Source organism: Lycorma delicatula, chromosome 8 (assembly GCF_047948215.1).
Source record: "Lycorma delicatula isolate Av1 chromosome 8, ASM4794821v1, whole genome shotgun sequence".
NCBI classification, from domain to species: Eukaryota; Metazoa; Arthropoda; class Insecta; order Hemiptera; family Fulgoridae; genus Lycorma; species Lycorma delicatula.
This window is the reverse complement of record NC_134462.1, coordinates 2437271-2463059: the sequence shown is the minus strand read 5'-3', so window position 1 is coordinate 2463059 and position 25789 is coordinate 2437271. Positions and strand designations below refer to the sequence as shown.

General features: G+C 29.6%; 1 protein-coding gene across 3 annotated transcripts in view; it reads left to right on the top strand.

Annotated features, from left to right (window-relative positions):
- Positions 1 to 25789, top strand: part of LOC142328727 (E3 ubiquitin-protein ligase LRSAM1-like) — a 56053-nt gene that overhangs the window by 15559 nt on the left and 14705 nt on the right. For 2 of the 3 annotated variants that reach the window (XM_075372689.1, XM_075372688.1), the window contains exons 3-11: positions 1409 to 1537; positions 3285 to 3588; positions 5416 to 5537; positions 12969 to 12998; positions 17717 to 17818; positions 20111 to 20219; positions 22862 to 23011; positions 23980 to 24079; positions 24922 to 25174. In XM_075372689.1, coding sequence (XP_075228804.1) covers positions 1409 to 1537; positions 3285 to 3588; positions 5416 to 5537; positions 12969 to 12998; positions 17717 to 17818; positions 20111 to 20219; positions 22862 to 23011; positions 23980 to 24079; positions 24922 to 25174 — 1299 coding nt within the window. The remainder of the gene's footprint in view (positions 1 to 1408; positions 1538 to 3284; positions 3589 to 5415; positions 5538 to 12968; positions 12999 to 17716; positions 17819 to 20110; positions 20220 to 22861; positions 23012 to 23979; positions 24080 to 24921; positions 25175 to 25789) is intronic. The other variant, XM_075372690.1, reaches the window with a different exon arrangement.

Sequence of the window (25789 nt, the reverse complement as noted above, 5' to 3'; positions counted from 1 at the left end):
AAAAGCAATCATAATCGATTGTATTAATAAATAATTAAATGGATACTGTATGTATGATTTGTTTGTAAGACTGTATAGAACGATGTTCACTTAAAATAAAAAATCATTGCACTAATTAGAGTATAATGTTTAAGATAAGATAAAATTATTATAAATAAAATATCAGTTTGAACACCATGATAAGCTAAAGCTTAATGAGATGTTAATGAAAATGTTCTGTTAGACTCCCTTTCAATCTCTCATGGTCCTCTAAGGGTCTGTGGACTACTGGTTGGATAACACTGCTGTTGCACATTATTATGCTGCGCCCACCAAAATACAGATGATGTTCAGCTTTAAAAAGTGAAACTTTTTCTCTGTCGACTGTAGGAACTAGTTGTGTAGAGAACATTATTATTCTTAGAGAAACCAGTTCTGATTGGCATCTTTCATATTGAAAATGCTCTGCGTATGTCATTGCTGTAAGAATCACTGGGATGGCCAGGGCCAGCCCCAGGTGGTGGGCGACTGCCTATGGCAGAAAAATGTAGGAGTGGCAAAGCAACCTGAACTAGAGCGTAAAAACAACCGAAAAAATATATTTTGATTACTTGAATCTAGAAAATAATATTATTTACTGTTTATTAGTACAATAATATTATTATTGTACTAATAATAATAATAATAATAATAATAATATTAGTGCTATAATATTGTACTTGTACAATAATATTATTATTGTACTAGTTTTGTTTATTATTTTAAAAGTATATTTAAATTATCTCAGAAAATAGTAGGTATTAGTTTTAATTTGTAAGTTCGTGTCGTTAGCTCCAAATATAAATTTTGTTTTTCAATAAAATAATTTTCAGTAAATCTGTATTTGTATTATTGTCTTAATTCAATTATGTGTCATTTTATGGTTAACATGGCTCCTTTTTCTGTTTTTTTTTTTTAATTTTAAAGTTTTTTTGAAGCTACAGCAGCAAAAACACTAGGGCCAGCCGTAGGTTGTTAGACTAAAGAAGAAAATTAACTTAACTTTTCTTTTGTGAAAGAATTGTTGTATACATTGACTTTTTCATTTGGGGAATCTCATGTATTAACCGAGTTCAGTTACAGAACAGTCACATTGTTTTGATATTTAGTTAAAAATCAGAAAGTTAGTCGGAGGTATCAGTTCTTTTTTTTGTCAGATAGTATACTTAAAACTACGTAGAATATACTTCATTTGAGAGTGATCAGATCAGTTTAATCGTTGACATATTCTGAATTTTTTCATTTGAGATTTAAGTTAACTACTGAAGTTTTATCTTTTAATTAACTGAAGTGGAATGTTATTTTTTAAAATCATTATTATGTTTATTGCGGCAGTAATATTTTATAAAGTCTACATATAAGGATATAAAATTTATTTTTTTAATTTCAGTGCAATCAGCTATCTCGGTTGCAGAATGGTGGTAATATTAATGATTTAGCATTATTAATTACATTAGATCTTCATAGCAATAAGTTTACTGCATTACCTTTGGATATATGTTCTCTTAGAAATTTACAAGTAAGTAAAAATGTTATAATATTTGTTATAAGTGGACTGTTTGTTTTAAATATGTTGAATGAGTGGCATGAAGAGTATCTTTATTCATTATTTCTTTTCAATTCAAATATTACTCGTAAGGCTGTTTCTTATATGACCTATCCATCTCATTCACAGACTTCTTTCCTTTTTCATTGTGCAACATCTCTGTGATTTAATTTGCAATTCTTCTGCATGTGTCCTTTTTACATATCTTTATTATTTTATTAGTATAGTCATTTTTATTAATCATTCAATTCGGAATTTTAACATTTTAAAATAGATGTGTTAAAAAACTTTTACATCTTATATGCATTTATACTGTCATGTTGTATCAATGTTTAATTTAATCAAACAATTATAGGAATATGAATAAGTCACCGGTCACTCCTGAAAATGGCTAGTCATTTTTCAAAATAAAAATCATCCATGTCATGTTTGATCAGGAGAGTGAGGAGAAAAGTGATTTCCGATTTATTTTCTTCATTTTAATTTCCAAATCAGAAAAAAATAGTGATATTTTGGGGATTCTATTTTGGAAATGCCCATTAAAATTTAGGCGATATTCAGCACTATAAGTTTATTTCACTTTGTTTATGATCAGGATTAACTGTATAATAAAGATAATTACTTAACAGAAGCAATTCTGGTAACTGATCCTGTTTATACTTCAGACTCATCTTTGCTATAAAAATGACTGTAATGGTCAATTAAGCAACAGATTTTTGTACTCCTTTCTGTGAGAATTAATGCAGTGTACAGATCAGTAGGAAAATTACTGAGTTAAATGTAGTAAAAGCTTCTTAAATAGTCTTTTAAAATTATAGTGTTATTAAAATATTTTATTTTACACACTCTCTCTGTTCGTGGAACTTAACTTGCTGATTAATCATACTGTCGAAGTATTCCTGTATTATTTTGAGGAGTTGTACACCTGTCTAGATCTTCCTAGCCTTTGCATGTCGATTGATGATGACAGGATTGTTTAGTTCAGACACACCTTCAGGCATTTATTTAGAAATTACATAGTATAAAAAGTTAATATTTTATGATCTTTCCTCGTCTTTTATTTGTGTGTGTACTTAGTGCCATTATCAGTAAGCTATTGTATAATGCTGCTGAGCCTAGGTTCAGTTCTTTTTAAAGGTAAATTCACTTTTAAGGGGATTTGACCTCTCAGTTTACTGGTGTACTTCGGCTGTTGGTTATTAGAAAACAATACTGTCTCAGAAGTTGTTACCAAGATACTGTAAAAGATTAGCTAACAAAATATAATTTGATTTACAGCCTGTTGTGAAGTAATGAATTTGTGACATCCTATCAATTTCATTATTTATTAGTGAAATCTAGATTGTTGTTAGATAACATAATGTGGTTGTGGTTAATGAATTATATTTTTGATTAATGTGTTGTGGTGAATTCTCTTATCACTGGGATTCTCTGCAAGATGCTTCATAAATTTAGTATAGTACTGTATTAAGTATTACACACAGATGTGCAGAATATGCCTATTTATACAGTAGTATAATACTACATAATATGTAAATGCAATAATACACAATATATTTATTGTGTGTGTACTTTATTGGTTGCTTTGATTTAACTGAAATTCAAACAGTCAGGAGATTAAGTATTGAAGCTCCATATGTTTGTAAATAACATTTTATTTTGCTATTACATTTTTACAATTTTTTGTTATTATTTATATGCATATTTTTTTTCTATATAGGAACTAAATATCAGTAATAATTTATTAAAAGTTCTTCCTGATGAATTGTGTGAATTGAGTTCACTTAAATCTTTAGATGTATCATCTAATAAATTAAAAATGCTTCCTTTCCAAATTGGTAATTTAAAACAGTTGCAAATATTTAAAGCACAAAGTAATAAGCAATTACATTCATTACCAAACAGTCTTGGAAAATTAAAATGCAGTCTTCAAGTATTTGAAATTGATGTTAATAGTTTAGAATATCCACCTCGAGAAATTAGTTTAGGTGGACCTGCATCTGTTATTAAGTATCTCGCTGAAGGTAAACTGTATTGTATTTATTATTATTATAATACTATAGTTATAATATTACAGTAAATGTTTTCAAATAATTAATTGGAAGAGGAGACATGGACACCAGCTCATCTGTGCTACTAATCATAGCAGTGGATTAATGCATTGCCTTTATTAAGAACACTTAGTTAAAAAGAGTACGTCAGGTTTTCTAGCAATGTGTTAAAGGTGGGTTGTTATATTTTCATGGCAATGTGTCATTCATGAGAATGGAGCAATACTTGTATATGCATCTCCTGGTAGTATGCTTGGTAAGGGTACATCCTCATGGTCTTGTTTCCTTATCAAATTAATTCTTTGAATACTTTACTGTAGGTGCTTTCTGATGTAATAATTAAGGCTCAGTTTCTTTTTTTTTACTTATAGTTTTGTTTTTTATGCATTATATTCTTCCTAAATTTTAATGTCGTTCAGAACATAAAGAAAAATAAAGAAAGAGACTTTTTTTTAATCATTGATCACTTAATCAAAGTGGTACTTTGTTTTATGATAAATTTCAAATTACTTAAATTATGAATGAAAGTTTTCTTAGAGTAAAGAAAAAAAAGAATAGTTGTAGTTTAGAAATTTGAATCTTTTTAACTATTCTTTGTTTTATCTACTTATCTTTCATCATTTAGTTCAAATTAAATTTTCTACAAGTTTTGTTTAGAAGTTTTATTTGTTTATTACACCTTTAACAAAGTTATTGTATGTCAAACATAAGAAACAGGGGTTTTACCCCAGATTTCTCAAAATCTACTGCAGATATGGTTCTGGAACCTATTTTATTCGATCTTTCAGGTCAAAAACCATAAGAATTACTAATTCTGCCCCTTAATTATTGTTATAAAGATTTCAGTACAACCTTATTTCACCATTGTAACTGAAATCTGAACAAAATCTTTCACTAGCCATAACTTTCTTGCAAATGAAGCATTTCAAAACATATGCTTATATGAACTTTTTCCATTATTTTCATGAGTAAAATAGCTTATGAAAGACTTGGGAGAACTTCATGATGCACCTGTTTGTAATTATTGTAAGTTTTATTTAACTGTTGACGGTTAAGTAAAAAAAAGTTCCTCTACTTTATACATTTTTGTTTAATATCACAAAAAAAACATAGAAGAAAGTTGAAATTGAAATTTTTCAAATTATGAAATGAAGTTTGCCTTCGTTTTTTACATAAGAATGTAGTAAAAGTATGAGGCCTGTTTTTACTGACTAGGCATCCCAAGTTCAGTGCATTTTTGTTCTACTTGTGGATAGTTTCCGAACAGTTCCAATCATTTCAAGGTATGTTTTTTCATACCGTAATCTAACTGTTGGTAAGAAATTCAAATACAAAACTGGTGTATACTTTCTGAGAATAACAAGCACCTTGTACCCAGCTAACTAGGGAAAGTGAGGTGGAGTAAAGTGATTGCTCATTGCCTTCTTAACTAAGAAGGCAATTTCTTAACTGACATAGACACGATGTCAGTTTTAGTTTTACTAATTATCATGCAAAATGAAGATATTATCGTCAAAATTGAAGATCTTCTGTGTTTACCACAGAGTACTGACTTTGTAATAAACATCATTACTCTATTAGGAAGCAACTCTTGACTAGTGCTAGTTATATTTCATTTATTTTGCTTGTGCCTCAGTCATAATAAAAACTATGAAAAATGTTTAAAGAAAATTAAGGCATTTGTTTCGTAAGAAACAATTCATTATATATGTATACTACTTCAGTTAGGAATTTTTTAATCTCTGTTTGTTAATTGGTTTTTTATGCATTGTATCTGATGCATTTTTGTTTGCTTTTTAGCGTTTGAATTATTACATGGAAGTGAAATTTGTGATGAAGGGGTTGAAGATGAAAGTGATGTAATATGTGGTAAAGAACACTGGCAGTTTTTATCTGTAAACAAACAAGAAGATCTTTTCCAGGTACTGTAATAAATATTTACAGCCTTTTTGTGGTAGTAACAGCAGTTAGAATTTTAATCAAATTAAATAAGTAACATTTATCATCGAGAAAATTTGTACTGTTAACTATCCTTTATAAAATATTATTCATTACTTACAAGATCAAAATATGATAAAAAATTTTGAAATAGAAAAATTTTTCTTGTTAAAACCTTTTTTATATTCAAAAACATTTTTAAAATTTAAAAAATTATTTATAAATGTTTAAGCAAAATCAGGAAATAATTAATTAGATTCATATTTGCTAAAATAAATTTGTAATTGAATAGAATAAAGATTTAAAAGTTTATCTAATTATTCTGTTAGCATTTGTATTATGGGTTATTTTTCAGTTTATTTTTGTCATCTATTTTAAAGTTCTTAGTTGACTGCTATATTTTTATTACTTTTATTCAGTTGCTGTATTTTTAGAAATTTTATGACATTTTATTCATGGCAGTTATTCTTACAGTAATTTTAGTGTAGAGTACAAATTAAATGGATGATACACAGAATATTAATGTATATATTTTTTTTGTTAATATTTGACCTGAACTAACTTTAATTTAAATAAACCTGACAATCACCAGCGATTTTTTTTTTGTCTGGATATGATTAGGGTGCTTGTAGGAAGTAATTTCTGACTAAAATTAAAATCTTTTACATGTGGACTTTTTAAAAATATCATTTTAAACAATTAAAATTTTTTTTTTTTTTTAAATATCTCGTGGCATTGTAAAATTTAATGTATTTTCAATATTTTTTGTTTTTTGTTTAATGTATTAACAGTTTTATTATAAATATGTGTGTATGCGTGCATACGTGCATATGCATTCTTTCTATCATTTGTGTATGAGCCCAGTGTCCAGGTCGACAAAGTTTACTGAGTGGTTAACAGTTTGGTAGTTGTAACTTTTGAACTATAAGCAATTATAAGACCTTCAAATGTTATTAATGATAGTAGTAGCAGGCAAAAAAATGTATTGTTTGATTGTTGCTAATAAAGTTTCACTTCCGCAAGTTGGAACTGGAACAAAGAAAACCCTTCACTGTCATGCTCAACACCTCTGAAGGTCCAGGTAAGCATCAATCAGCCTACTTCCGTTATATTCTCTATGACTTATTTTTGCATTTTTCTACATCTACAGTCTATTTATATCAACAATCACTGAAGACTGCAGTGTACACATAAATTTCACAAAGGTGTGAACTCCAGTCTACATGTGTATGACAAGATATGCCAGTCTTGTTACACAATAAATCTTTGACACAGTGGCTTTACTGTAATCCAAAGTGCAAAAAGATTGACAAAACTGTGTTTTAGTTAAATTATGAAGGAAAACCAAGTATTTTTATTTTGTGAGGTTGTTAGTCACACTTTTTTGTAATCTTTTTCTGGTAGGAATAAACTGTTTTAATCCTCATGAGACAACAAAGATTCCCCTTTTTTCATTTAATGTCATTTGATTTCTGCAATCAGACATATCTTAGATTTTGGTAAAACACTGTGGTTGTATAAACCATACAAGGAATCACATCTTCCTATAAAATAATAAACTGTGATAATATAAATTCACATCCACTGTATTAAAAAGCGTGATTATATGAAAATGACAAAGCAACTGAAATTACATGATCCTTGAGCGCTGACCTTCAGGCTTGTGATAAGTAGATTATTAGGTGATAGTGTTAATAGTTAGTCTAATGCCTTTCCACTCTCAAGGCCTTTTTCCTTATTGTTAGCAAACTATTTCAAAGAATATGTTTTGTTATCAAAGAGTTCAGAGGCAGGGGGAATAGTAAACAATTACTGTGCATTTGAGATCTGAATGAACTAGTTATTTAAAAAATGTCATAAACTGTAAAAGAAGTAATGATTTAATTACATGGTTCTTTAACTAATTAAAATAAATCTACTTGAAAACTTGAACTAAATCAGCATTTCATGTTTGTTTCTCCAGATAACTTCTAAGTGACTGAAAAGAGTTATGACAAAACTTTATTGGATTTTGTTTATTCTTAGAATGAAGGGGGAATTCCTTTCGGAATTGGAAACAGGTCAAGGGGTTAGATTCTGTATTGGAAAGTAGAAGTATTTATTTATGGTTACAGTTATTTGGCATTACTTTTATAGAATTGCTTTTCAGCTTTTTTGTTTGTTACTGTAAAAAAAAAAACTTAAATTATTTTTGCTTCTATAACGTGTAGGTTGTTTATTTAGTGGCGTTGTTTTTCTGCTGTTGGAATATTGCAGTTTACTTTGCTTACTTTATATTAATTATATAGATTTTGTTTTATAGAGCTATCTAATATTTGTTGGTTAAATATTTTTCTGTAAGTCTTATTTTTTGATTTTATATCTGCGACTTATTTTTTTTGTGTTTATATTTTTCCTTCAGTAGTGTTTGTTTATTAAGCGTTCAAAATTATTTTATGCTTTTGTGTTGTTATTCGGTTTTTTGAATATATTTTAATGGTGTATTATTTTATTAAAGGAGATTCGTAATTTATTGAGAATCAAAATAAATGATATATTATTGTAGGTTTCAATTTTTGTTTCTATTAGGCTATGAACAGTTTTCGTTATTAAAACTGCCGTTAAATTAGGTAATTAATATATTACCACTGTATTTTTGTGGTATTGTTTTTGTTATGCTTTATTTATAATAAATTTTAATTTATACACTTTTTTACATAAATAAATTTTAATTTCTACTTACGTATATAGTTATTAAGACTAATGTACAAATAAAATATAGCTTATGTGTTACATAGTGTTACCCAGTTTTAGTTTTAGTATTATATCAGTATTTTTATTTATAAGCACGTTTATTTTTGTTAACTTCATTTATTTATTTTTTGTAATCTGTGTATTCGTTTTATATGCTTCACTGTATTCTAAATGCAATATCTGCAGTACATCCTCTATTCTATGTTATCTATTATGATGTTTTAATCTTTGTTTCTTTATGTTTTACCACGTGCACTAATTTCTATAATCAATATAATTAAATTTATATGCATTAATTTCATCAAATCAACGTAGTAGTATGGAAATCTTACATTCAGTCGGCGGTCTTACAAAATTTGGCGGTCGATTAAGTGGCATTGTTTTCCAGCGTGAACATGTGTTTCTAGTTAAATTTACAGAGTGAAAGAGTTGATTTATTGAAAAATATATAGTAAAACACGAGTTTTAGTTATCCCCAAAATATCAACAAAGAAATTGACGATTGATCCTGAGGGTATTTTTTCACGGGTGTTTCAATACATTAAATAATGATTTCTCAAAAAAAGGTGTATCTCGAAAACGGTGCGTTCTAGGCCAATTCTGACGCGATTTTGAAAGGCTTTATATAAGGGGGGGGGGGGTGTTTACGATCTCCCGAAACGATAGAGCCTAGCCCCAACCGTTCTCGAGGCACTAGCGCGAGCGAAATTCGCATATGTCAATTCACCTCAAACCCACTTTTCACTATGAATTTTTCAATACCCCTTTATTTTCAAGAAAAGCTATGATTATGTTCAATCTGAAAAAAAGGGCGTATCTCGAAAACGGTGCGTCGTAGGCCAATTGTGACGCGATTTTGAAAGGCTTAACTTTAAATTTATTAAATAAATTTAATTTAATTTAAAAATTAATTTTGAAGGGTACTTTGCGATCCCCCCGAACGATAGAGCCTAGCCCTATGCGTCTAGGTCCAACCGTTCTCGAGATACGCCCTTTTTTCAGAAGTTTTTCCTCTTTAATGATGATGTAAAATATCATATTTATTTTAACTACATTTATTATTATAACTATCATTAGCTACAAAAAAAAAAAAAATATTCGCCGTCTTTGACCTATTACTGTTGCTTTATCACGGTGCCCGTTAACGGAGAGTAGGTATCTATATTATCGTAAATTAATAAACAATAAGCGACTGTATTAGGCTTAAAATTCTCTTCCGCTTCAACTTTAATTTTCAAATCGATTACGCCCATCTTTACGAATTTATTTTGTCGCGAGCGATCAATTTACATCGAATCAAATTCTGACGCGTCCTTTATGAGTATCTCTCTTATCGGTTTGAAAACCTACAATAGCGCGGTTTATCTATTTGTGACAAAGTTGTCATCCATTTAAAAGAATTCGTTTGAGGAACAGCCGTATTTTTGTGAAGGTCCCACGCACATCTTTATTTTGATCTCTCATCTTAAGCAGTTCCAATTCGTATTCGGGCGCGACCTTTAAGTATGGAACAACCCACACGATTTCTGTTAATTCTAACTTAAATTTACGGTCGGGAACCGTATCACGTTTACGTCGCTATCAAAACGTCTCAACACTACTAATTCCTGTCTATTGTTTATGATTATTTTTTTATAATCTTCGGCGAAACCCAACAGCACTGATAACGGTATGCATAAATTAAAAGTACCATTTTAATCTAAATCGACTTTATTTTTTCCACTGATCCATCCGGCTATTTCGGCCAAGAGAGTTTGGCAGTAGAGAGTTCGGCAGTAGAGAGTTTGTCTTTCAAAGAGAGTTTTTCATAACCGTTGTCACACTTACATTTTTTACCGACGCTACTTCTTGCGCGTTGGTAAGATATCGTACATCCTGGAATAAAAAGGCGACGGAAAAATTAACTAATTCCGAAGTACTAGATTTCTTTCCATTTGCGCCGACGAGTTTTCCAAAAACAATCTGATAACTTTCACCCGGAACAGTAGACATATCCGGTTGATTTATAGGGATTTTAATCTCCTTTACTATTTTATTCGCTAAGGAATGATCGTGGAGTCGATTATATGTTAGGGATTCATATGAACGCGCTACTTTATTGACTGTTAAATAATTCATTTTATACATTCAGTAATACGGAAATTTAATTTTTAATTTCAATAATGTATTGATGCTTTTTATTTTCCCACCGACGGTTTCAAATCCTTTTAATTTATCTACGCTTTCTTTTGTCAATCTGAAACGTGTTTTTTGATGTTGAAACGTTTCAGTGCCTTTTTCACTTTCGGATTCGAGCGGCATATCTAAAAAATAAAAAATTCTATTACAATAGTTTATTTAGATTCTTTCAATACCAACAACATGTTTACTTGTTCGCCCCGCAGATTTAATAAATTATCATTTTGTTCGGTCAACAATATAACTAAGTCGCAAATTTCTCTCACGTATACGGTAGAAATTTTATATAAAATGGATATTCTTCAGTTATCTCACCGGCGTCAGCAGTTAGTGGAAACTCTTATAAAATACGATCTTGATCTTCGTTTCTAGAACTACCGGAAATAGTATTACATTTTACACGTATTACGTTTACAGGAGCGACATTTATTAATTGATCTGAAAAATGTACTACATTCGGTTGAGAATTCTCGGATCATAACCCAACAGACTGCCGATGCTGCAATCTGTATCCGAAAAATCTATCCATACAGTGCTTTTAATTTCACATTGTAACGTATTGATGTTTGCTCGCGAGGAAATGGTATATATATATTTTTTTTCATTTCATTCTGTATATATTCACCGATATCTTCGATTTCATAACTACCCGTCGGTATTGTTATATAGTTTTTCTTTGTAAGTACATAATTATTATTTTCATCTTTTTTAACATCCTTGTCGAACGCGTAACACAATTTATTATTTTTGTTCTCTTCCACGTTCGGAATAGTGTTGGCGGTCATCATTTTAAACCCAATTCGTGTTGGCCTTTTGAAAGGTTGATTAGAGAAGAAATCGATTTCCTAATAGTCGTGTAATAGAACTGTTACAGTCAATCGATAATAGACGCGACATATCTATTCTATCTATCTATATAGAAAAAAACGTGTAATTTATTCGGATAAAAATTCTAAACATCGACCGCAAACTAAATCGTCGTCGGCTTGATGTATAGTATAATTGTACGTTACATTAGATTTCCCGAAATAATTCATCGATTCTTGAGGAGGTGTACATCACCTGCACCACTATCGAAATAATCTATATTTTATTGATTTTTTTACAACAAACCCAATGCGTACCGCGACTGTATGAAGTGTCTAAATTAACTATAGCGCATTCATTTGTCCTAATCTTTTTCGGTAAAGCGTCGAGAATAAAAACACCTCTAAAGTGTGGAATTTTCAACTGTTTCGCGTACTCGATCAACTCGTGATCGTATAAAGCGCGTATCGGTATTGAATTGGTTTTTTTTCTAATCGCCCACCGCTTTTCTTAAGTCCCAATCTATCACCAAATTTCGATTTAGCTTTCATCGCGTTAGTTACAAAGTAGGCAGCTGCTCTTTCAGCAAAACTGCTGTCTGATGCGATTGCACGTTCCCAAGCTCGTTCAACAACGCTTTGCTACCGACCTCGTTTTTATTATCTGAATAGTTCAAATAAGCCGTATCATGCAGTTTACTGGCATCATCCGATCTATTGATACCTTTATCACTGCGTTTCAATCGCTTATCTAATTTTGTACCGGGACCTCAATAATTATAACCCGGCAAATGAGCTTCAAATGATAATAAATCTACAGGTTTATTGACCGTAGAACCGATAATACCACGTCCTTTCTTCTTATTTTTCGTTACCTTCATATCTTTATATATGAACATTTATTTTTCATTCAAATACATTATCGATATAAAAATCTAAATGATTCTTTAATGTATCGAAATTAGGTGGTGAAGATCTTCACCCGCAAAATGTTTCATATAAACTAAAAAAAAATAATACAATAAATTTATCGAAAAAACAGATTATTTCGCGTTTAATTATACTAAGCCAGTCGAACTATAAAATAAAATAGACTACATCTTATGAAGTACTTTTAATTTTATCTTTTCATTTGAGTGAGTATAGATTTAATCTCATTTTCTAAATGTGTTTTGATGTTAGCGGTCACGAGATCTTCTGTAGTGCGACCATTTAATTCGGCATCTACATACTCATCAATTTTTCTTTTAAGTGGCTCGAGCGCAATGTCATAAAATTTACACTTGCATCTGCAAGCCTCTTTTCTTCATTCTCTATATACTTTTTAATCTTTACATCGTAGTTTATTATCGTCCTGTCTAAACCTTCCATTTTCCCACGTAACATAATCCCACTTTATATTAAGCTAAAGCATGAGTATTAAAACTTTAAGATGCACTCGTGCATCTTATCTTACAATTTTTAAAAAAAATATGCCTCACAATTCCCCCTGCCCCAAAAATTAAATACAGCCAGAGCCTTCTTTTTATTTATTGCATGTTTTTTAACCAAATTTTATTTTATTTGTTATTTAAACCTTATTTTACTTATTTTTTTACCAAGTAGATTTTTATATTGTTTTTTGTTTGTTTTATAGTTTCTCTTTATTCATTTTTCTTATTTTTTTTTGTTTTTGTGTGTTTTTTTATCTATTTTTAGGCTACATTGAAGGACTGGGAGAAAATTAAGGCATGTATTATTTTCTGTTTTAAATATTGAGTAATCAGTTTTATATATTAGAAAGAGATGCAAATAAGTTTGAGTAAGTTTTTTTTCAATTGTTTCTCTATGATTGAAATTAAGTTACATAGTTTTGTAAACAAATAATAATTTGTTTTTAGATTATAAGATCATTGTGTAGCCATAATATTAGATAAAAATTAAAGTAAAACGTAAAACAAATTGAAAAACCTAAGTTTTCCGGTTTTTAAGTTTTCAACTCTCATTGCGAGAGAGTTAAAAAAACCAGTTTAGATATGTAGAGCTCTTCTGTTGTGGTCATTTTCAAAGGGCGTTGTAATTTATTATTGATGCATTTAAATAAAGTAAAATTTTAATTTAATCTGCGTTCATGACTGTTCTAAATTTTAGATTGTTTGGTCTAATCGCACTCCAGCCTATAGTAGTAGGTTTCGATAGGAATAGAAAGGCAGTGAACTTAATAAAATAGAAAAAAAAAAATTAATTGTTCATTTTTGTTATAAAAGAAGTTAAAATATATTAAATAATCTTGCTTATTTATTCTTTTAAACAATTCTAAATGGCATTTACTGTTATGATCAATTGTTAGTAAATACCAGCAGCATTCTCTGATTATGGCAGTGTTAGATTATTAAAGGCTTTTTTTCTGATAGGGGGTATTTGTTGTACCTGGTTTCAAGCATTGGCTCTTCCTTTCTGTATTTAATTTTCTGGATGCTATGCCCTGAAACATTGCAGTTCAGTTTCTTATCTAGAACAAAATATTGTATTACCCTTTGTTGTTTTGTTTACCATGCCTGCCAGTTTATTGATGCTTAATTGTACTGTATATTTAAATTAATGAGTTTGTTATGTGTTCCCTATTTGCCCTTTTTTGGCCTGATTAAAGTCATTATGATGTTCAATGGACACTTATAAGACATTTAATAGACATTTATAAAACAAAACTGATAATTTTTTTAAGGTTTTATTTTAATTTAAATAATCATTATCGTAGGAATAATTCAAAACAGTTCTTTGCATTTATTAGCTTCAAAAACACGACCACTGCCCTCATTGTATAATATTTATCTTATAACTGTGGTCAGGTAAACCCAATTGTGGTAAATACAAGACAGTTGTGAGACAGTTTATTAGTATATTACTACATTTCTATATAACATTTATATTTTATATATAAAATTCTCTGTGGAAGCTGATAATGAATTATTATTCATTGGTCAATAAATTCTTTAGAAGTAAAAATAAATGTTAATGAAAACAATGAAGTTATCACTGGAGTTTTTACATCAGTTCATAATACCCCATCTACAAAAATTAAACTACATTTTGTTACACTAAGTAAATAAATGGTACAGAAAGCTTACAATTGTATGTACAGTAACTAAAGAAAATTAGGTAAATAATTGAAATAAATTTAATTTTCAGAGAAAAAATGGATTTAATGATATTTTTTAAGAGTATAAATAAAAGATACTTTTAAAAGATTACGAAAGAAATAAATACTTCAATAATTATATTAGGAAAAAACAAGAAGCATAAACGTAGAAGATTTGTAACTTTATTAATGAAAAATGTAATTATAACAGTTAATATCTGAAGTAGTGAAAAATCATATTATATCTTTCAAGCTAATAAATTGTAATGAAATTTAAATCATAATAAAATTATATGAATGCATGATAGATGTAAGTGTAAGTGACAGACTATCTTTCTGAAAGACTTGTTTGCTCATGTGTATTTATAAATGTTAGACTTTCTTTAATCCACGCGCAAGAAGAATTAAGTAGCTGATGGTTATGTAAAACAACTTTCTTCATTTGAAATATTTCAATCATGAATGTGGATGAAGTAGGTTGTATTTACACTTTAGTTATTCTTAAAAGAAAAATATTGGACAAAAATAAATACTGGACACATTCTGTAATAAATAAAAGATTGTTAGGGATCTTTATAAAATTTATGAAAATTTAAAACCATATCTGCAAAAATATTTTCATATGCCTTGATGAAAAAAATTTATACGAGGGATGCACAATAATTAACGAGACAAATTGATGTAGACAAAAACAATTTATTCAGTGATAATGAAACTTAAACTATTTTTCAATAGTTTCCAGCAACATTTAGACACTTGTCCCACCATTCTGTGATCCTTTTGATTCCTGGAGCATAGAAGTCTTTACCTTGCTGTTTGAACCATTTGTGTACCGCTTTTATGACGGCTTTGTTGTTGTGAATTTCTTGCTGTGTAAAACGTCTTTGAGCAGACAGAACAAATGAAAATTGAATGTGGTAACGTCTGTGCTGTAAGGAGGATGTGCCAACACCTCCCAACCCAACTTCTCGAGTATTTTTCCTGTTCTATGAGCGATGTTGGGTGCGTGTTGTCATGCTGATGTTGGGGAGTGATTCTCTTGAATCACATCTTTTGAGAGAGTGCCCTGACATTTTTGCCTTATCATGGGTCTCATTTTCTGTTGGAACATGTTAGAATAGTACTCATTGTTCATGGTACATTATTCTTAAAAATAGTCACTAAAAATTGGGCCTTGCGATTCCCAGAAGACCATCATCACTTTAGTGGCTGATGCGTGAGTTTTGAATTTTTTTTGGTGGTAAATCGGGATGTTTCCACTCAAGACTGTAATTTGGATTAAATTCACTATCTTCTGCTTCAAACCATTCTTTGAGCTCAGAACAAATGCGAATTTGAGTGTCTTTATGGGTTTGAGTTGACTGTCTTAGAACCCATCTCAGACACGTATTGTGATAATTCAGTACGTCATGAAAACGGGAAATTTTGACATGTCTGTCTGCAAATAAGATCATTTATGCGATTTTGCAGCACGGTAGTCAAAACTTCAACTGGTCTTCCAGAGCAATGAAGATCAGTTACGTTTGTTCTGTCCGAATTAAACTATTCCACCCACTTATACACGTTACTGTGGTTTAAACACTTTTTGCCATACTGTTTCAATATTATGGAGTTAAATTTCCACCAGTTTCACACCTTATAGCAAAAATCTTATCACTGAACGTTGCTTTTCCGGCGTACATGTTTCAAGCGAAGCTGACATTCTGAAATCAACTAAAGAGGTTATGTTTAGATTAATTATGATTGATCAGCTGAGTTCCCAAGGTTGGCAATTTGACCCTCAAAAAGTCTCATTGTCATTAAATGATCTGTTTTTTCTCTACATCAATTTCTCTAGTTAATTATTGAACGTCCCTCATATTTATGTAAAAAAAAATATTTATAGTTCAAATTATTTAAGTAATAACAGTGAAAAATAAGCAATATTCATTTGTAGTTGCAAAAAATACCTAAAAGAAAAACTGAGTTTATTTAGAACTAAATGCATTCATTGACTGCAGTTTGAGTGAGATCAGGAAGTCTGTGTCTAATATATAGAGATGTTTAAACATGTGTATTATCTTTAGTTCGGTATATAGTCTGGTCTGAAGAGGCTTGTGCATGTCACAAGTCTTTTTCATGACATACTAACATTCCATTGCACATTGAGTTTGATCATGCATGGCGTCCCATTTAGTAACATGTGTTACTATCTTCAGACAAGAAGTCTTGCAGACAGAAAGTCTGTTGTGCATACTTAGCCTATCAATTGTGATAACTGTAGAATTAATCTCAATAATTGTAAACAAAAATATATCTGTAAAATTTTAAACTTGTTAGTATGTTGAAAATGAACTGGGACCACTCATATAGTTTAATTTATTATTTTTAGTTTTGCTTAGTCTGTTTATAGGAGCAGCTAATGATAACTTTAAATATGCCAGCAAGGCTTTTTACATATATCAATTTTATGTATGTGTGCACACTCATTGCACATTTTCTGTCTATGCATGTTACAACATATTCATACATTTATTGTTCATTAGTTATTTGCCTTCTTGTTTCACTGCATTTCTAGCCCAATACCATCTGATAGCTTAGTAGTACATATATATGAGGGGTACAACATGAATTTTATTCAGTTACTGGAACAAGTGAAAGAGGAAAATCATAATATCAAATTCTTGCAAAGAACATTTTATATATTTTATAAACATTTTATGTAAACTAGAACACATCTAAAAGATATTTCATGTATTGTTATATACAAGAGGTGTGTGCACACTCCATGTTAACTAATAAAGAAATGATTGATGGTCCCTAGATTAACTATTGAAATGGATGAATGTTGCTTCAGAGGCAAAACACTTCTGCTGATCATTTAGCTACGCATCAGATCATGGACTATGATTATTTTCTATCAATGAGAGCACATTGGAAAATCTAAAATTTACTGGTCAATTATGTTCAGCAAACTGTGATCCATTTAAAATTTTGTTGATCCTGTAACTGGTGATAATATGCATGTGGTGAAAAGCATATGGAGACTGGCTAAACTGTCATGAAGTGAAATGTGTTACATTATTTGTAAACCTGTATCTGAGTTTCTGACAGCACCAATATTGTGATGATTTATTTGAACAAATATTGCAGAAGTAACAGTGTATTGTACACCATGATAAAGTTAAGTATGTGATAATTTGTTTGATTCATACATTATGAAATAAATTAAAAAATGGTCAAGCTCACGATATAAAAATTTAGACAAAATATAATTTATTTCTTAACTGATAACCAGGTAGATCCTTATTTTGTAATTACTATTTACGTTTTGTTGTGTGTTTAATAGGAAGATAGGATCAAAGAATTGATGATAATTGAAAAAGAATTACAAGAACAAAAGGAAAAAGAATTTGAATTACAAAAAAGGAATAAAGAAGAAAAAGATAAGGTGGTTATTTTGAACTTAAAATAATATATTTATACATTAAAAAAAAAGACAAATTAATGAATTTGAAATGTAGGTAAAAAAATTCCTTTAGCATGTTGCATAAAAATGCTACACACCAGGTAAAGATTATAATATTTAAATAAAATAATAATTTTAAAAAATATTTCAATAAATTATTTATTTACGACGGTCATTCAAATATAAATTGTAATTTCTTTACTTCAGTTTATTGATATTAGATAAAGTTACAGATAAATTACCTTATTTTTCTACATAGTTTCTTTCAACAGAAATACATTTTCTCTAGCAGATAGGTAGCTTTCTGATCCCCTCATCAAAAAAACAAGATGGCTGTCCCAACAATTGCTCACATAATGCTAGACTGAGGCATCATCTTCCAATCTTTCCCCTCCTAAAGCTTCTTACAACAAACCAAACATGTAAAAATTACATGGTGACAATTCTGTACTGTACAGTGGGTGCTTAAGAGGTGTCAATGAATTTTAGTGAGTTTATTACAAGTTTCAGCTGCTACATGCGGCCATGTGTTGTTGTGGAGAAGGAGGATATTGTGAATTGGTTGCTGGCTTTGTTGGTTGCAATAAGCAATCCTGATGTCATCCAACAACTTGCACTAGTATGCTGCATTTACTGTCCTTTGTTTGAGCAGGAAATCAATCGGCAGCATACCTTTTGAGTCCCAAAATACAGTTGCCAGAACTTTTCCAGCTGACAAGCGTTTCTTGGTCTTGTTCATTCCGCTCCACTTTTCCTCCTTTCCATAATTGTTATCTTGCTATCCGGGGTATAGTGGTGAACCCACGTTTCCTGTGGTCGTGTTTACAGTACAGTCCAAAAATGTCTCTCCTTCCTCAAAGAGATTGAGGCACATTTCTCTTTGCCTCAATGAGAAGTCGTGGAATTCACCTCGCTAACACTTTGCTGTATCCAATAGTGTCTGATAACATTGTACACACACTCTAAACACTTATGCCCACCTCTGAATCAGTTTCAGTGACGGTTATATGGTAGTCACTTTCCACAAGGTCACAAATGGCCTGAATGTTATCATTTATGCTGGTCCATTTACGAAGTTTATAATTGTTGTTCTTCTTTGTGTTAAGGCCACTTTGAAATTTTTTGGCCTAATCAAACACTTGAATTTTTGACAGGGTAGCATCTCTGAATTGTGTCTAGAGTTGGAGTCAAAATTTTAGAGGATTTAACACCTTTCAAAGGATTTGATATGGCAATGTGACCTACTAACATGGTTGGCTTTTGCTCCCTTCCACATATATCCATTTAACTACCCACATTCATCGCTCTTCCTTGATCCACACAACAAAATTCTAGTTTATATTTTTCTGGTATTTTGAATAAAATACCAGAAAAATATAAACTAGAATTATAATACATAAAAATTTTGAGCACAATACATAAAAATGTATTGTGCTCAAAATTTAAAATCTAATCACTGCTTTGTGAGTTTGATTAATCATTTTGTATTAAAAAAATATAATCAAGGCATTAAGAGAAACTAATTTTGTTTACTAGAACTGAATGTTTCCTGGGGTTCCACCTTCCATCTGACCAGTTCAAATACATCAAACATGTAAGCTTGTAGTTAGTATATATATTTCCATAAATTACCAAAAGTTTACATTAAAAAATAACAAAATAAAAATATATTTTAGAAAAAAATATAAAAAAGTTCATGAGACATAAAAATAAAACTAAAACTAATTGCCCTTGTATTTAAAAAGGTATGATAAATGTTAACAAAATTAGTTATTTAATTAATACAAAATGAATTTTTTATTTTCTTATGAATATTCCAGAAGTCTCCAGATATTCCATGCAGCTTTCTGGATTTGGGACTTGTAGGATGCCGTGTCCCTTGTTTGTTACCTGTGAGTGAGTTGCAGTCTTGTACAGACTCAGGCTGACCATACCTTTATTAGAATTCAAATCTAAGCAACTTTTGACTTTGAAATCAGCTGATTTACTTCAATGAATTTAACCACTAGATTGCGGGTTAAAAAAAATTTATATGCATAATGAATATTGTAGTATGTAATTATGTTGTAATGATGTAATTTTCAAAACAATTACATAAGTAATTAATAATGCTCATAAAAATGAGAGATATTGATGAGGGTGAGAGATTTTTGTAAATTGAAATGATTATACTGATAACCTCTCAATGAACAAGTATACTTGTGCTTAAAAGTTTTTATTACCAATATTTTAGACTTCAGTTTTTAAGAATTTGACTACATTTAATATTTTCAGCTGCTTGAAGATATCCTGCAGAAAGAAAATTGTCTTCATAATAAATTAGTTGAATTCCAGGTTCAAAAAGATGCAGAAAGAATGAGATTAATTGAAAATCTGCAAAAAGGTATTTATGCTTTTGTTTATTTGTATTTTAAATCCTGTTCATTAGACATTAGTAACCAAAATTAATGTAATTGTTTTTTCCTATTTCCTTTGAGTATTTTTTTTATTTTTAATTTCTTAGAAATTAAGAGTTTTTTTACTGTTTTTTTTATATATATTTTTTTTCACAATTTGTTTATAAGAAAGAGCAAGCTGTGGGATCTACAAAAGGTGGAGAGATAGATTAATCCCAGTTACACAAGCTTACTTCAAAATTTCATACTTATGCATATCGTACATGGTTATAATACATTAACAAGCTAATTTGTTCGATAATCGTAACATTTTCTCTGTTGAATGTTATCTGAATAGTATATGGACATTCCTTTTCTACATCACAAATGAGGAGGGGAATTCATGTAAACAAGAAGCCTGCTGGTGTAAAACATAAAGTTTAGAATTGTAATACAGGTGAGTCAGGCAAATGGAAAATTTTGGAAATGAAAAATTCTTATGAAAAAAATTATGTTAAATAAATTTATTTATAACATTTAAATAGAAAAGATGCCACTTATACACAAAATTTACTTTCTGAAGATCATATCGTGCAAAGGTTCTGCTTAGATATTCCTGCAATCTTGTAGGGAAACTATGCATGGTTTAACGCAACAATTCATCAGGAATTTCAGAAATTGCTGTTCGGATCATGGCATTTAGATTTGACATAACAGGCCGACTACTGTGCCCTTGCTTTTAAAGTGACTTCATAAGAAAAAATCACACACCGACAAATTAGGACACTTGGGAGGCTGTAGAATGACACCATTTCTCAAAGGAACTGTTCAGTTGCTGAACAGTGGTGATGACTGTTTATGGTTTGAGTGATATTGATCCGTTGAAACCAAGTGTCGTCAGTAATTTGTGAAAATGTCTGTAGTTTTTGCATAACAAAGTTTTTAGCATGGTGATGTATTGATTTGATGTGACTGTAGAGATGAGGTCATCCTCATTTTCAAAAAAGTAAGAGCCTATATTGCCATACAATAACACAGCACATCACAGTAATCTTGTTGCTATGTAATGAGCACTGATGTAGCTGTGAGTATTCTCTTGTGCCAAAAAATGGAAATTTTATTCATTAACAAATCCATTAAGGTGGAATTGGGCTTTGTCTGATATCTACAGTTTGTTAACAAAGTTATCTTTGTTTACCTTTTCAAATGTTCATTTACAGAATCAATGGCGCATAATGTGATTGTTTGGTTTCAGTTCTAGATGATCTGCAACTTGTACAGATGGTAAAGTAAGTCCTGCAACAGTATTTTTTGAACACTTGAACTACATGAGAATAAAGACACTGCATAATGATGAATTGAATGGTGTGGCCTTTTATTACAGCAGCTTTAACAATTTCAATATTTTCTGGTGTATGAATGGTCTGCACATTGTCTGGAGATTTTTTTCATTGTCAAACCTGTTTCTTCAAGAAACAGTGTATTAATTGCATAAACTGACAGACTGACAGTACACAATTATGGCATCTAAATCTAACTGGTGTAAACAGATATGTAAACAGACAAAAAGCAATTTAAAATAAAATAAACTATGCACAACAAGAAAACAGTAATTAGTTAATAATTTTGATGCCCTAATTATTTTGCTATCAGAAACGCACTGATTTTCAGAGTACAACACTCTACACACATTCGATTAACCAGAAGATCCTACACATAAGCATAAAGTTTCAACCACTGTGACTCACTGCATAAGCAATAATGAAAAATATACACAGTCAACATAAACCTTAAATAAAAAACATATACCTACCCAGTCATCAAGAGCCTGAAGTTAGGCTTATGACTTAATATACCTACATATTCAAAAAGAACAAAAATTTATAAACATTATATGCATGTATTTTTATAATTTACCATTGAAATATACATGTTTTAGAAAAGCAAAATGATACAAAGTATCATGAAACGTTAACCGTTTTGAAATTTTAAAAGGATTATGTATTTACTGTGGGATTTGATAAATTTGAAAACTTTTTATCGAATGTATTTGAGATTTTTACTTTCAGACATACCGTCAAATTCGTAACATCATTTGTTTCGAATATAAAGACTCATTACATTTGCAAAGTGAATTGCTGTTTTTAAGTAGAAATGTACATACAATGATGTCCATGTCCTTTTAATAACAAAACAATAATGTTACTCAATAGTAATTAATAGTGAAAAGAATTATATACATTCTTGTCTTTTAATGCATCCTGAAATTAAGCCTAAATTCTACTTCGAAGTGACTACAGCTAGTAAATCACCACAAACAAAACCTTTCTTTTGCATATTCAGGTTTGTTGGTTATTTATTAAGACATCCAGATTTAGTTAATTTTATTATAAAAAGATAGTATACAGTATAAAGAGTTTAAGAAGGAAAAGATAAAATACATACATACTTATAAAGAAACTAATCCATACATTAGCATATAAAAGGTGGTAAAAGATATGTTAAATGTGTAATAAGAATGGAATAGAAAGATATGCATTCTCCACTCATCTTATGATAAATATTTCTTTTAAGTAATACTGATAAGTTGATTTATTATTTTTTTGTGTTTTGTGATCATATTTTAATGTTTATTGAATTATTTTTACAGTTGAAGATGAATCTGATCATTTGTTAGAAAATCTCTTAAAAGTCACTCAAACATTAAGGAATCCAACTCTTTTGCAAGAATTAGATAGAATAAAACGTGAAGAAATGCTCTCATTAGAAACACAACAGATCCATCATAAGGAAGTTCTTGGTATTAATTTATTTTTTTTTGATGTGGTGCAATCTTCTTTCTCTCTTTCTTTTTATGTATAGTTTTTTTTTATAACTAATCTGTACTTTACTCTTTCTGTAGTATGTCATCTGTTTTACCATTCAATCATCTTTCATGTAGATCACCTTCTGAACAATCTTTTAACATATGTATTTCTTGGTCTACCTCTTCCCCTGCCCCATCAAGTTTATACTTCTATTGTTCTCTTACCACAAATTTGTTACCCCTAATGTTATGACCATGTTGTCGTATTCTCCTTTCCTAAACTTTCTTTGACATCTAAACTTTTAAAACGGTTTCTATATTTTGTTCCTAATACTATCTAATCTTGTGTCTCCAAGAATCTTAATTGTATCTCTCTCTCTCTCTCTCTCTCACTCTCTCTCTCTCTCTCTCTCTCTCTCTCTCTCTCTCTCTCTCTCTCGCCATTATGATTTCTTTATGCGCATGTTTCTTCCTTGTTACTGGTCTAAGAATTACGTTATATAGATCTCCATTTTTCACACTTGCACTCATCTTCTTATTGGTCGTCTTACTCCCTAGCTGTACCCATTGAATTTACTATGGTAGTACAGGAATATGTTTAAAATATTTTACTTTCTTTAACTTCTCCATTAAAAGTACGGTATTCTATTGTTGGGAATTTTTTGAAGGATTACAATTGCAGATAGTTATTCTACAAAATATAAAATGATATAATGAATAAATCTTACTGATTTTGCTTAGTGTCTAATAAAAAAAGTCCAATATTTTCACTGTTCTAGTGTCTAATAAAAAAAGTCCAATATTTTCACTGTTCTACTGAACAGTAGTGTGATCTTGGAGTATGACAAATTTACTATGCTACCACAAGTGGATGGCAGCACATGTGATGTATACTTCATGTTAGAGTAGTAATCAGAATTTTTGGTATTATTGACTTTTTTTATATTTATTTGTCATTACAGAAGCTATGGAGCGAATGTTGGCTGAAGAACTTGAACGCAATGATAAATTAATGAATTATAAGAACAGTAGAGAGTCCAGCTTTAGAGATACTTTATTAAGGTATGTAAATTAAATATATTTTGAATGGTTTTTGTTAAAAACTAAATCTGTTTATGTATTAAACTTTTTTATTTTATCAGCTTACTTTATTCAGATGTTTTCTTCAGGCAGTAATTTTGTTCATTTAAGTATAGTAAGGTTGTATGGATCTTACAAATGATTTAAACTTATATGGTGCTTTTTGCTTTACATGAATTTGTGTGTAGATATATTAGAATTAGTTTAATTACTTAGGAAATAATATTTAATTAATATTACCTATTACTGCCATAAAATCTAAATAAAAATGGCTGGAATAGTGTGATTGTATTAAATAAACCACGTTGTACAGAATATTGAGGTAAGCTATGTATTATCTTAATTTTTCTCAGGATATTTTTTTTTTCTTCAGACAGTACATACTTCTTAATATATATATATATATATTTATTTAATAAATCATTTTAAATAATATTATGTTGAATAAAAAATTTATTTTATAACTAGTATCCTTTATTATTATTATTATTAAACAAATAAAAATTAAAAGAAAAAATATTTTAAATATTGTATGTTCATAAACTGCAAAAATAAAATACAGATATAGATTAATGATTTTTATACGCACATTGGTAGATGATTCTGTAATAAATTAATTAACAAATCAGTTTATTAAGTATTATAAATAAAATATCAGTTAATCTATGAAATAAACTGCATACCAGCTTACTGAGTGCACTTTATGTGAATGTTGAGTATTTAATTGCATTGAAATTAGCTGATTATCATCTCTTAAATAAGATGCTGTTAAATAAACTGTCAGTATAGGATGCATTAAATCATTTTTGTATTTTTATTTGCAGAGCTGAAGAGATGGAACAGCAGCTTATGAAAACAGTTTTTGATGAACAAAATATTAGAGCCGATAGTGATAAGTGGTTGGCTGAACTTAACCATAGTTGTGGCAAGCAAGGAATGGCTCTTGGTATCTTGCTAGAAAAAACAGATATTCAGTCTCAAGCTTTACTATCAGAGGTGACCCTTGTTCAGCAACAGTTGGCAGCATTGACATCTGTTGAACTACAGAGGAAACAACTAAATACTGATCAAAGACTGGTAAATTCTTTCTGAGAATAACTTTTGTTGTAAATGTTATTTTGCGCTCTGCAATACTGTATAATTCTATAATTTGTTTATAAAATTAATTGATTTAATTAAAAGATTCCTTTCTAGTTTGTTAGATTATTTACTTGCCTGTGCAACGCTGGAGAACATCAATAATGAGCAGATTAATTAATATTAGGTCATTAACTCTTATGTAAAATAGATAAATGGTGTAACAGAAAATATTATAAATCATACAGCAGATTTCAGATGCAGTTGAATAAATTTATATGAAATGATAAAGTGGCTGCAGTTTTCATCTAAAAAAATTTGAATTATTTACAGTGAAGTTATAAAGGTAGTAGTGCATACTCTGATAATTGTATATGCAAAAAATCAAATGAAGTCAGACTGTTTTTAGTTAAAACGGGTTAAATTATTTTTATAAAAAATTATATTGAATTTTTTTTTCTGTATTAATTTGTTTAAAGATATCCATGATATAAAGATAAAAAGTTCCACTTTATTTTAACTATTAAATAGCCAAACATAACATTCTTCTATATATAATAAATAAATTTTTAAATATTCTATTTGATAATATATATATATATATATATATATATA